Here is a 13,434-nt window from a genome sequence, read left to right on the forward strand (position 1 = left end):
TGTATTATAATATTATATACCAGTTTTAATAGTTTGTTTCAAAACTAACAGCAACAAAAAAGACTGCTTGAAAAAATATGTCTCAGCAGTCCTTATTGCTAGGAACTTCCTCCTCACCCGTTGTTTCTCACATTCTCTTTTCTAGAATAAAAACACTAAAACACATATAAAAATCAATTAATTAGATAAAATACCTCCAAATTTATATTGCTTGTGTGTTCAAAGATTCTGCTAGGGCAAGCTGTGTTCTTTGAACTGGATCAAGGATAAAAAGCAGCAAAACCACAGAAGATCAGCTCACATACCTTTAAAGTAAGTGGTGCTGCTTCCTGAGTAGAGTAGAGGGTTTTCAGTCAGCCTGCGTGCTTCTTCTTCTGCTTCTTTGTTGAACCTGTCCCCACATAACCTGTTCCATAGGCAAAATTCAGGCAGAAAAGTAAGTCTGAAAACAAGGAAATTACTAATTGTGTGTTGCAGACGTCACAGCCTTCTTCGAAAGGAACTGCGGGGAAAGTAGTCCTATAGCTGTACTTGCTAATCCTAGTAAGTAGAGAGGACATCTTTGGTGAAACAAGATAAAAAAAGTCAGTACTTGGCCATGAGGAATTTATTATCGTTTTTTATCAGACAGGCAGAGACACACGTAGGGTGCAGAACTGATTTTCCCAGCCTGTTCCACGAACCTACATTTTACAGCACTAGTGCCTGCTTCACATCCTCCCAGTACCACAAGTGTCAGCATATCACAGTGACCATTTCTAACCTTTTCATTTACAGGAAGCTCGGTCTCCGGTTTTTACAGAGTGCGTGCCATTGACTACTGGGGGAAGGCAGGCCTGTCCTCTCTTCCTGTGGGGTACATTGAAGCTTTCAAGTGACGCTGAAGAGTGGTGCCTGGCTTGGTGTCAGAGTGGCCTTACAAATGACAACTCCCCAGAAAAATAAACTCCTCCCAGGCTGAAGAGGGTGTATGGAAATGACATGATGAAGTTAGGAATGCAAGTTAGAAGCAACTGCCCCTGTTAACTCTTCACAGCACAAAAGACAGCATTATCAAACAACCACAACTGCCAATGCAATTGGTGAGAGGCTGCCATAGGACAGGGATTCAGCCTGGTAACTAGGAATTATGGGAATACATATTTATTATTCCCCTTTTTTCTAACAGCCAGGGCAAGTTAAGATTTATAGAGGTCACAAACTGTAGCAGGAACAGAACCATGGCTTCACTGTGTGAGTAAGGATGGTAGCAAAGGCACATGGAGAACCTGTCTGTGAGTTAGCTGGCTGCCTTAGCTGCCAGCCTGTCTTGATTTAGCAGTATAATGGAAAAGTGCACAGCAACAAGACACATTCAGAGCATGAAGTAAAGGATCCCTTAGTTCCTTTGGCTGGTTAGTCACAGTGGGTTATTTCAGAATGCTTGCCATGTCTTCAGGTGTATGAGGTTTTTTCATTCTCTCACAGAGGGTTTTCCACCCAGCTTTCTCAGTATTTGTGACCATTACATGGATGCCAGAGTAATTTCCCATAGGCAGAGGCAGGGGTATCAACTCATTCTCAGAGGGGAGAAGGCACAGAAAGCCCTAGCCTCCAGACTTCCCTGCCTTTTCTCTTTTGTGCTTTTGCCCAAGTCACCTGTTTGCACTGTGGCCATCAGCAGCTGCCTCTTTGTGGTAGAGGCTCTAACCCTGAAAGTCCCTCTTTCTCTCCATTGCTGTCACCTAGCCTGGTGTCCTTCAGCCCTTACAGCTAACACCTCCCCTCACAGACTGTAAGTGGTCACTCAGCTCTGCATGGCCAGGAGAAAGCTGAAACACTAGTTAGAGCCTTTTGTATTTTCATATGACAGGACAGCACACTCTTGAATGTAGCAGGGCTACTACTTAAGACACTTAGGAAATTAACAAAGAACACTTTGAGCTCCTGTGCACAAGTGTATGATAGCCCTAGATCACGGGCTACAGATCACCACTGGCTGTGCTTGCAGGTGCCAAATACTTTATGTAAACAGCAAAGTTGCCTGAAATTGCAGGGGTGCTGCTCCTTCCCTTTTCACAATTGGCACAGTTTGAGCTGTGCCTTTAACAGGCTTGCAGAGAGAAGGATAATGCCAATGAAAACAGCAGGAGTGTTTTCCATAAGAGGAGTGACTTTGTCACACAAACAAATCCCCTACTGCTCTCTTTGCTGACATCAGCCACCTCACCAACATAACAAAAAAACCTGCATATTTGATGAAACATTCAGGTCTCAGCAAAAAAGAAGTGCCCAAGTTTGCACAGTAGGGGAGAGAGCTGAACTACCTCAAATACCCTCAACTCTTACAGCACAGAAAAGAAACATACAAAAAGTCAGCGCATGTGAAATGTGACCTTGTATCTCCTTACTTGCTGGTTAGTTGTTCAAGTGCTTTTACTGAAAATTAGTCTTAAAAGATTTACTCTGTCACAGAATTCAGATGAAATGTTTCTTGCCTCATTTAAGTTTTAATAAGGGGCACTTGTCACATCCTAGTCCTCCAATTCCTTGTCCGTACAGGCAGAACAGAAAAGGGCCATGGGTCCTACTGAATTGAAAACCCTCTAAATTTAAGAAAAGTTACTGAGGCATTCTACTTGGATGGAGATGGTAAAAATACATTTCAAACTTGTGATAATTTCCCCTGAGTGAAGAACCAGTGTATACAGTTAAGTAAAATCTAGCGATTAACACGTTGTTTTGCTAGTATGAGGTGGAACCACAAATAAAATGATTTAGAGAAATACTAAGTATAGGGTCTTGAGAGATTTTAGTGTGTCTGGAGCAGGGGAAGATGTAGGAGCTTGAGTAGACAGTTTAGTGTGTTAGGATGTCCTAACTGAGTAGCCCTTCTGCTTCAAAATTTTCCCACCCTGGCAATCAGAATATAGCAGTCTTTATCAAACCAATGACTATGTACTAGTTACAGGTGTATTAAAAAAAAAACATTTAAAAAAAGAAGAAACATAGCTGTAGTGAATAGTATTGATTTTGTTATGCAGGGATGAAAATATATGTGCAAACCATGAAAAATAGAAGATTTCTTCTGAAAATCTTCTTTGCTGCTATGATATAAACTCATTCCTTTAAGAAATGAGCATGTATTAACAATTACAGAGAGAAGTTGGTATTTCCAGGTATGAGTTTATTTCTAACAAATTATAAAAGTTTTTGAAATGGCGTTTTCTTTTTTTATCATTTAATGTCTACAGAAAAATGCTATTTAGTACTTGAAACTTGAGATTTCTGTAACCATCTGTTGCTGGCTCTGATAGTGTTTCCAAAATTGCATGTTCAACTAATCTCCTCTGTTACATGTAGTGATCAGCCCCTCATTACAGTTTGAGTTTACAGAAGTGCCAAGTATCTATAGCACCAGGTGTGAATAGCAGGTGCTTAGTAGTTCTGTAGTATCATAACCAAAGCAAGGCTGCAGAGCACTCATGTATGTCTTTTGCTGTTCATTAATCCAAATAAGAATATGTAACTGCAACTGCAACATGGGATTATTTGCCTGTGCTTCAAACAAAAGCTTGTGAGGCTATATAACCATTTTGCAGCTGAAAGAACCTTTCAGAGTATTTTACATTGTCTAATTGTGTATTGCTACATTTGTTACCGTCTTCTGTGACAGCAAATAAAACTGGTTATTAATCTTTCACATGAAACCTGTAAAAACAAGATCTGATCACTGTGTTGTAGAAACTGCTTACAACTCAACTTAATCTTGCAAAGTAAAGACTACTCTCAAGGACTATTATGTTTTAACTCCAGCCAGCAATCAAGTACCATGCAGCTGCTTGCTGTGGCTACCAGCCCAAGCGGTAAAATAGCTCCACTTGTGGAAATTCCAACATTACATATAATTGAAGCATAAAAATTTCGAGGCTGAAGTAGAAACCTAAATGCATAGATTGCCTCAGCTACCAGAACCCAGGGAAAATGGGAAAACTGGTCAAACTGAAGGTGGTAATATAGTGTCTGATCTCAGGACTTGCAGTGTCCTTGCTGGAGGAGGTTCACTGGTGTGTGAAGGACAATGTCCTTGCAGGGTCCCTCCTGCTGTTGCGCAGTCATAGTCTTTCTGCCATCACTAAAGGATGTTCTGAGGACAAAACAACAGTCCTTTTAATGAATAAACAATTTTTTTATTTTGTCTTGTTAGTGGAAAGTTTGTGCAGGACAGAGATTATGGCTTGGGACCTATATACACACTTAAAACCCAGGAATAATAGACTGCTTTTCATCAACCAGCTCAAACAGCAGACAGAAGATGTCTGCCTCTAGTATACCTGAGATGTTTCATGTTGAACTCAACAGAATTTCAAGAGAAGTGTAAATCTCATCAGCATACACTCATGACTGCCTGCCCTATCCTACCTTGTCTTTCACATTTCCTGCAGTCATTAGAGACAAATGGATATGATGTAACTCCCATCTGTTCATTAACTTACCACATCATAAAATGAGGACTTGCTTGTGGTCCCAATGGAAACATGCTCCCCCAAGTACAATTCCTGGGGCACGTGAACTCTATGGTATATTAAACCAGAATCACCTCTATATTTCTATGATCCTTCAGGCTTTGTCTCATGTGGCTAAGGAGGAATTTTACTGCCTATCTTGTCTGGACAGAGTATGCCAAGCACAATAAAGATACACTGGGACCTACATATTGATTGTATCTTCTTGCTGCAACTCTCGTCTGGTCTGGTTGCACAATTAGTATAGACATTAAAAATCCCACTTCTCTAAGACTGGTAGTATTGGTCTGACAGTTTTGGCCAAAGGCCACACTCCTTCAGCTAAGGGTTAGTGCTGTCTAATCAGTTGTTATACAAGTCTTAAGGTCACAGATTCTACCCCAATACTTCCTGCTGGGAGAAGGGTGGAAGTGGAGAACATTCAATCAATGCACTGACCTTGCACTTAATCCAGCAGAAAAGGCTGATATTTTTTCAACGCTCAGTAGTTCTCTGTGTAGGGTTTTATTAGGATTGCCTGCTAGTGCTCCTATGTTTCTGTCCTTAGCTTTAGGTAGTACCTCACAATCTTGCTCCCTGTCAGGATAGCTTTCCCTAGACCTGAAGAGCAAGGACACATTTGTTCAAGTGGGTTGAGAGCCTTACAAGTATTGCCAGGAAATCCTGGGAAATACAAGTTTGAGAGACTTCAGTGTATCTCTGGGATAATGTCTCTGGTCCTGGAGAGTTCCTCTGGTCTTTGGTTTCTATACTCTTTCTGTCTACAGTGGGTAAGATTGTGCAAGCATCTTGCAGAAGCTGTTTAACGGTGTAGTGCTCTGAAGGTCTTCAGTCAACATCAGCCTTGTTCCACACACCTTTTGGAAGCCTAAGGAGTAGGGGCTGTTCAGCTTGGTCTTACCTCTATGCTTCGTAATTATAAAAATTGTGTAGTTGATAAACTGCAGGGTTCAGCAGGATGCTGGGATGTTCTAGACTGGTATTTTTATTACTAGGAAACACAAAGTGAATGTGATTTTACTAAAAGCAGTGGGAAATACATGTCAATAATGCTGACCCAGGTTACCCTTTTTCTACATGGAGATTTCCAAGTACTCTTCATTTTCTCTATCTGTGAAATTCTTTGCCATAAACCCAGTCTGTTCTATATCTTTCAGTTCTATACTTTGAAATTCTTGAGTTCTATCCAGATACTGAAAACTGTATTATGAAGGCAAAGAGGAGCAAATTACTGTTAATGCCATTAGAAATGCAAGCACCCACTTATTTAAAGCATTGTATAGTGTTACTGAAAGTTGCATCTGTTTCACTGCATTTGTGGTTCTCCCCTTGGGAAGTTTGCTGCAGGTAGCCCTGCATCAGACATGCTTTCGAGTCCTGTTTTTGGCTGGAGCCATCTCACTGATGTGCCTGCACACTGCCCTGTGTCTTGCTGCCCCCACTTGCTGGCTGAACTTTCTAGGGGAATCCCAGACTTACCCTGTCACCATGCTGCTGTCTGACAATCAGCCCTGTCAGGGGATGTGCCCCTCTTACCATCCTTGCTCTGCCCCCCCTGTTCAGTGCTGGGGAGTGACTCTGCCCCATCTGTGCTGGAAGCACCCTTGACTGCTGTCTCACTGCTCCTCAGTGAGCATCCTCAGTGCTTCTGCTCCCCAACAGACTGGACAACAGGCAATAAAAAACAGTTTCAGAGGTGCCTTTTTTTCAAAAACATTTATTGACAAATGCCACATTAGGTATTCCCTTGAAAATTCAAATATCACTATTATATTGCACACTGTTTAAAGATCCCCCAATATTTTCATGTGTTTTTCAGGAAAAACACACTATTCCATACTATGATTTTTTTTTTTATAATTAGTTGAGTGGCAACTTCAAGACCAAGTGGTCTGGTTTCTGTGCTTAAGGATAGGATCAGAAGCTTACTTTTAGCAGGCCCCTGGAAAGAAAGAAGAGTAAACTTTAGTCTGTGTAAGTAAATTTGCAAAGTGCTTTAACAGCCATTAAGTCTCCAGTGAAGCAGTAACTACAGCTTTCCTAGGGTACTTCTGAATCACAGTACAAGACTATGATGCAGGGTGCAAAAGTTGCTGTTTGCATTTCTCTCTATTGGCATAGACACAGGCAGCCTTTTCCAGTTAGCCATGGGCACTCAGCTTTCCTGAGGACCCAGCCATGACCCTGCATGACCCAGCTGCCTTCCCTCTGCTACGGGGAGCAGTACAGAAGCGTATGGGGCAGGGATGTCGATGCCATGCCCATGGCTTTGGGTGATGACAGTACCTGCTCTGTAGTAGAGGATTGGCTGACACAACAACGTGCTGTTCAGGAGATTTTAGCTGCCATTCCTTGTCCCACAGTGCAGAAAACCTGTGTTATGTGGCTTAGTAAAGGGTCAACTTCCAGGCCAGGTAGTGAAGTTGTGAAGGGTGTGAATGCTCAACTGCCAACAAAGAAGAATTTCTGCCTCCTGCAAAGCCCTAAAAATGTGTCTGCCTATTTCATGGGCAGCATTTGAACTAGAAGATCAATTCCTGTACCTCCAGAAAAATGTTCTCAAAATGGCATTAGACATGGTCTGTTTGCATGTATGTGGAGCAATTGCTGACTCCCACTGTCAGCTGACGCAGTCAGAAATGCTGCTCAGAGCCCCTCACCCCTGCTACTCAGACCACACAGGACACAAGTCATGATGGAACTGAGTGTGAGAGTGGTCCTTCTTGGAGGCACCTTTTCATCTTTTCCTGGAGGACACTGCACGGACCCAAGGTAAGATACTATTATGCAAGTGGCCAAGACAAGCATTTGCAAGAGCAGAAACACCGACTTGTTGCATCCATCCCTGTACTGTCTACTACAGTAACAAGGCTGATCTTCATCTGGTATTGTACCAGTTTCAACACATAGGATTCCAGTAAGTAGCAATCTTAAGGCTGCAGAACCAGCCTGTAGCAGGCTCTTGTTCTTTATGGATTTCCCTTTGTAGCTCTTTTCCTATTAGATCTAACATGAGGAAAAGATTGCTAAAAAAGAACAACTGAGTTTGCTGTAGTTCTGTCACATTAACAGCAAATGCAGTCACCTACTGTGCAACTCGGTGAGTTTGCTAATTAGCTGAAGTACCTGACTGAAGCACAGGCTGGAACTGGCCAGACATGCAGATTTCCTCCTGCTTTTGGCGCACAATGCGCTGGATGGCTGGTGGGAGGCCACGGGGGTTGCGCGAGAAGATCAGGGAGTAGCCATCATCACAGGAGCCGTCCTCCTTCAGGCTGCGGCAGGCATAGGTGATGGCATAGTTATCATAGTCAGTGTCAATCACCCAGTAGTTGTCCCCTGAAACAACAGAACACACAGGTTTGTCACAGTGGGCACAACGGAGCAGAGGTGGATCCTTCAGCAGGGAGGTGGCAAACTTCACATGGCAGGGATAACTTTCCAAAGGATCTATAATCCTGTTACACATCCAGCTTATCTCCACACCATGAGGGGAAGAACTGGGACAAGCACAGGGCATCTTTAGACCATGATTTTCCCCATGATGCTCAGTGCATTTTCACCTTTTGTTTCTTAGGCTAGAAGTATTAGGAGGACTAGGATTTCTAGGTTTTCAATGACAAAATACCTCTTTATGTTGCATGGTGGAAGGAAGGACATAAAGTACAGATTACATTTCCTGTACAGGAAGCCTCAGTAAAACATTCCTCCTGTTTTCTAGCCTTGCTCAACTTAGTTCTTTTTGGTGTGGCTTATCTGCCAGTACTAAGGGAATGTACTTTTTTCTTACACCTTAGAAGTCATCCCCAACTTCCACAGCTGAGGAACTGCAGCTATGGGAGGCTTGGGCACAAAGGATAAGCTTTGAAAGGCCCTCAGTGTAACTGAGGTTCAGCATGAGCAGTTTCTGAAAGGTGGACTTGAGTTAACAGCTCCATTTCTTTGAGTCCAGCTGTGTCTCTCTGAGGAGAAATGTGTCGTGTTGCTGGGGTGCAACTGTGGGTCTACATGTCTCCTCTGTTTAGCTAGGAGGAGTACAAGGGTGACTGACCTGAGCACTTCCCTAATGCCCACAGTGGGAAATATGGCTTCCCTAGGTTGAACACCACAATTGGCTGTACAGAACCCATTGTGTGTGGCCAAATGCCTCTGAGCCTCCTTGTTAAGATATATAGTGTATAAGAAAGATCTGTGGGGAGTCTCTGGATGCTGGCCTTTCTGTGGAGATAAAATGCACTGCTTGGATAAAGCATCCTCCCCAAAAAGGATGTTTGAGGGGGAACTTGGAGCAATCTGAGCTGAATTGTTTTTTCTGCTTATATGTGGTAACGCACATCTGGACAGCTCTAAGCAATTGAAAAGCATCAAGGGGCTGGAGAATTTAACTCACCACCACTGGAGAGGTAGCTGGCCAGTCCCTGGTAGGTCATATACATTTTTGCTGGAGTGGCTGGGTCGGGTACCGTGTACTGAGCAGCCATGTCAGCACAGATCACCCAGAAACTGCAACAAGATCCATAAGATTCAATGTAAAAATCTAGCAGCATGAAAGCTTCAAATGAGTGTCCTTCACTCAGGGCTTGGGCACAACTTCCTCAGGCATGGGCATGGCCTTTCTTAATGCAAAGTCACTCTCATTAAGTAATACAAATCTGTGACATCCCCTAAATACTGCCAGTGATTGCTGCTGTCCTCTGGTCCTCAACTCTGCTGTATGGCTACGCTGTGACTGGGGCAGTGCCCTGACCCTCCTTCAGTTCAGTAAGTTTTTTGCCACCCATTTCTGTACAAGCAGATAGCCACCAAGCACAATAATGAATGTTGTTTCTTGGCTCCCTGCTAGCAATATGCAGGGTGAGCTCACCTGCATTTGGGCTCTTTTGGGGTCAGTAGCTGTCCCCCAGGAAGAGGCAGGGACCTGGCTCTCCCCTCTCTATCCCTTCCCAGCAATATGGGCACAGGAATGTCTGTTACAAGCACAATAATAGTTACAGCCCCTCTGCCAGGCTGGTGAAAAGCTGTCACAGAGCCTTAGAGAACTCTGTGGGTGTCCATTTGTTCCAATGCCCTTCTCTGTTTGGTATCTGTTTCCTTTGAATGCCATCCGCATTTCAAGACTGTTCATCAAAAATTACCTGGATTAGTGAAATGTGGAAGGGTCTTCATTCCCTTCCTTGCTCAGGCTGGGCTTCCCCTAATCCTGCCTTTGCAGAAATAAAATTTGCAGCAGCTTTGAGACTCTGCTTGTTTTCTGAAGAGCTCTTTCAGACATCCTCCCCCTTGCGCAGTATGGCATGCCTGCAAAACTTCATTTGCCCATTCTCAAAATATCTTGGAGCGCTGCACTGTTAAGATGTAAAAGGTTCATAGCCACCTGCTAGTGCTAGCATATTGGAAGCCACAGATTTTCTCTTTTGCACTCAGGAAACTACTTAATCTCTTTACATGCTGTAATTCCTTGTAGTAATTTTGCCTTGCCTTTTGCTTAGGCAAAACTCTAAGCTTCCTGCCATCTGTCCATTCAGGCATTGCAATTGCATCTAAGAATTAACCACAGGTTTTCCTCAGAAATCTTGCATCTTGACGGCCTTCATTAGCTCCTTTACTTGATTGCAATTAATTTATCTAACCATTCCATCAATCAAGATTTGACTTAATAATTAATTTTATGCAGTAGTTTTGTGATGGACCTAAACCTGAGCCAGGCTGTGAAGAAACTCAGGGCTCAAAAGTGTCTAACCTCTAGTTTCTAATCCAATACTTTGTCTGAGCTTCCCTTTTAGATTAAGAAAACCCAGCCATTTTGTGTATTCAGAGTAGATCATCATCCATGTGCCCCTCATCTAGTACCTCATAAGAGCAGCTAGAGCTGAAAGTCAAGAGAGCTCACCCAAAAAGCTTCACTCGGCCTTTGGAGGACGCCGTCATTGTGCCATCTTCCTCCACAGTGTATTCAGCAGAGATGTTGTCCTGAAGGAAAAGGCCTTCTGGATCCTTCTTGGCCAGGGCATACCATTTCCCTGCATACTGTCATGGAAGAGTATTAGTATCTGCATTAGCCACCATGGCAAGATTAGCACAAAAACAATTTTGTGATCAAAGTGCCTTTCTAACTCCCCACTGCCTGATAAATGCCAGTCTGAGTTTGGGAGGGAATGTAGCACACAGATGCTGCAGTGCTGCCTGATGAACCCTTGCCTCTGTGCCAGAAGAAGTGGGTCTAGCAGCTCTGCACTGCTCTGTGTGTGTAGTCCTGGTGAAGTAAGACATTCCTGTCACAGTGACCCTACACCAAAAGCATCTCCCATCCTAACACATCTTGTGAGAGTCAGACTGGTTCTTCTCTGTTCCTGTTCAAGCCCCTTCTCTTCCATGGAATACCGTACCAAATTCAACAATATCAAATTGCAGGTACAAAGACTGTAGCAAGCTGGCTGGAGACAATCTTTGTGGCTGCCAGGGGCCACAGTTGATCTTTGATGGGGAAAAGGGTCTACTCAGCAAAGCAGAAAATGATGACTACATACTCAATTTATGTTTTGGGGAGAGTAACAGCAGAGAGAAATGGAGTGAGGTTAAGAGAAAGAACGTCCATGCAAAAAAATGGGCCCCTGAAAATGTACAAGTATCTAGTAAAATGAAAACAAGATTTTAGCAGGTGACTGGCAGAGAGGAAGACCCTTGAAAGTTAACGTTATCAGTAGAAATGCTGAGAAGAGCAGGAGCTAGCTGTGTTAAAATTGATTCTGCAGTGAAGCTAATGACATCTGTTAGGCAAGTTATGTGCTTAAGCCTGCAAAGCCGTGATGCCCAAACACAGGAATCCAAGCAAAAGCTTTGATTTTTTAAAACTGTGATATTCCCAAAGCTCTCCCCAGACATAATTTGTTTCCAAAGCAAAGCCAATCTTGTATAGACAAAGTACTCGCCATATCCCAGCTGTCCCTAGAATTGTGGTGTTTGCTGACCATTAGTTAACATAGGTACTGACACACATCTGGACCTTTCCAACAGCATATTAGCCCTCATTTTCTCCTCAGAAGCACAAATTATGTGTTTAAGCAGGAGTCAGTGTTCAGCATACCATACTAGGTAAGATTTCCATTTGCTATGGCTCCCAAGAATGACTAGTGGTGGATGCAAGTGCCCTAGGGTTTGTGCTTGAGCTTCCTCTCTAATGTGGATCTAAATTGTCCCTTTCACATAACTGCTCAAAGCTTGAAGTTGTGCCAAGCTAACAGAAGATGAGCTCTAGTAACATCCCTGGCTTTCAAGCCCAGTTTTACTGTAATGTTCAGAAGGTTAAACAGTACTGAGAAAACTACAGGAACAGCATCAGTAACACAGAATATGAAAGAAGTAAGCTTTTTGTTGAAGAACCCCTTTAGATGAACAAAACTGTAATCTGGAAAAACAGTTTATATGTAAAGCTTCTTCACATGTACTATTGAAGTAACTGTAATTACCCTTTTTGGATCAAAATTGTCTTTCACAGAGAAAGACTCCACTGCACAGGTCTGAGCTAGGCTGTATTCAACATTGTAGAAGACTGAGGCCAGGAAAATATACTGTGTGTATTTCATTCTGCAAGACAAAAGTAAACACGGGGTTTTATTTCATGCAGTAGATGGAGCTAGCTGCTGCTACAGATGCATTTCCATCATTTTAAGACTAGTTTCTTTCCATACTAGCTCTTCCATTGATATTGACAACCAGTGCTTCCATTGATACTGAGTCATTGTGGTGCCTAAATTCAGCCAAAACTGAACATCAATGGCAATTTTACTTTGGAGGAGTATTTTGCTTGCCAGTAGTGGTAATGCAATTCATTGTATTTTTGTATTATATACCAAGCCAGACTATGGATAAGGTCAGTAAGAATTGGTAAAAAATTGAAATGTTTTGAATTTTGTTTTCACAGGACAAAAAATGTTCTAATGAGCTCTAGTAAAGCACTGTACATTGTAAAGATGTTTTTTCTAATTATTTCACAGTGAGTGTCCACTTTCAAGCCAGTGAAGCTGTGTTCTTTATCTCCAGTTCTGCTCACCAAAACAGGCCTTTCCTAGGTGTCTGCTCTAATGGCAAAATGCACCTTGATATTGGCTGCCCTCTGATCATTCCTTCAACAAACATGACAAATACTACTGATTTTCTAGAGGCTTGATCTGTCATTACAGCACAACCACTAGGTGCCCATGGCTGTTTTTCTCCTTGGATATCCCGCCTCATCCATATCCCAGCATATTTGTTTCTCAGACTTCAGGAAGAGAGAACCTTCATGATACATTCTTGCAGAGTATTTGACATTGAATACCTGTCCTGATGCCAAGACAAAACAGTTATCTAACACCTGTCAGCACCAACCAAGCTGAGCTACCAACCCAGAGCCCAAACACCCATGCAGCTACACTAGGTTGTTCCTAGCTGCTGCCATGCAAGCTGCATTTCCCTGCTGCAAGAGATGTCTGATCCACCTCTGCTGAAGAGAGACCTACCTGCTGAGCAGAGATGTTGGAGATCCTTGAGACTACTCTGCTTCAGTCTTTGGACTGCAGGTAGCAGGAGGGTTTTGTGTCAATTGCCCTCCAGCTCCCTTTAAATAAGGAATCTGCAAAGTCACTAATTGGTTATTTTGCTAATGTGCCTGAATAAAACACTTAATCTTGGATAATCCATTATGTAAAAACCAACTGTAATCCTCACACTGGTGGGTCTGACTGCTATACTAATACAAACACAGCTTTTACATAATGGAAAAAGCTGCCCAGAAAGCTAATAAATCTGATTATTTGATTGTACTACTGTTTTGTCTCGTTGAAGTCCTTCTGCCTCTAACATGTTAGGAGAATAAGCACAGAACATTAATTAGAGAAACACTTGGGCTATACACATGCATCTGCAGAGGCACGTGTTCTGTCAACTTGCA

At 42.7% G+C, this 13,434-nt stretch overlaps 2 protein-coding genes across 10 annotated transcripts in view; one reads left to right on the forward strand and one right to left on the reverse strand.

Annotated features, from left to right (window-relative positions):
- The window catches only part of IDUA (alpha-L-iduronidase), a 55,865-nt gene extending 42,559 nt beyond the window's left edge, over positions 1-13,306 (forward strand). For 2 of the 4 annotated variants that reach the window (XM_054002490.1, XM_054002491.1), the window contains exon 14: positions 12,500-13,306. In XM_054002490.1, coding sequence (XP_053858465.1) covers positions 12,500-12,672 — 173 coding nt within the window. In that variant the 3' untranslated portion in view covers positions 12,673-13,306. Of the gene's footprint in view, positions 1-777; positions 4,693-12,499 lie in introns of those variants that run through there. The other 2 variants (XM_054002492.1, XM_054002493.1) reach the window with 1 other exon arrangement.
- The window catches only part of LOC128821439 (purpurin), a 47,528-nt gene continuing 40,096 nt past the window's right edge, over positions 6,003-13,434 (reverse strand). For 5 of the 6 annotated variants that reach the window (XM_054002498.1, XM_054002495.1, XM_054002497.1 and 2 more), the window contains 5 exons: positions 11,972-12,089; positions 10,396-10,532; positions 8,896-9,008; positions 7,632-7,844; positions 6,003-6,447 (listed from right to left, as the gene is read on the reverse strand). In XM_054002498.1, the coding sequence (XP_053858473.1) occupies positions 6,437-6,447; positions 7,632-7,844; positions 8,896-9,008; positions 10,396-10,532; positions 11,972-12,088 (591 nt within the window). In that variant the 5' untranslated portion in view covers position 12,089 and the 3' untranslated portion in view covers positions 6,003-6,436. Of the gene's footprint in view, positions 6,448-7,631; positions 7,845-8,895; positions 9,009-10,395; positions 10,533-11,971; positions 12,117-13,434 lie in introns of those variants that run through there. The other variant, XM_054002496.1, reaches the window with a different exon arrangement.

The sequence above is a fragment of the Vidua macroura genome, chromosome Z (genome assembly GCF_024509145.1).
Source record: "Vidua macroura isolate BioBank_ID:100142 chromosome Z, ASM2450914v1, whole genome shotgun sequence".
In the NCBI taxonomy this organism is placed as follows: Eukaryota; Metazoa; Chordata; class Aves; order Passeriformes; family Viduidae; genus Vidua; species Vidua macroura.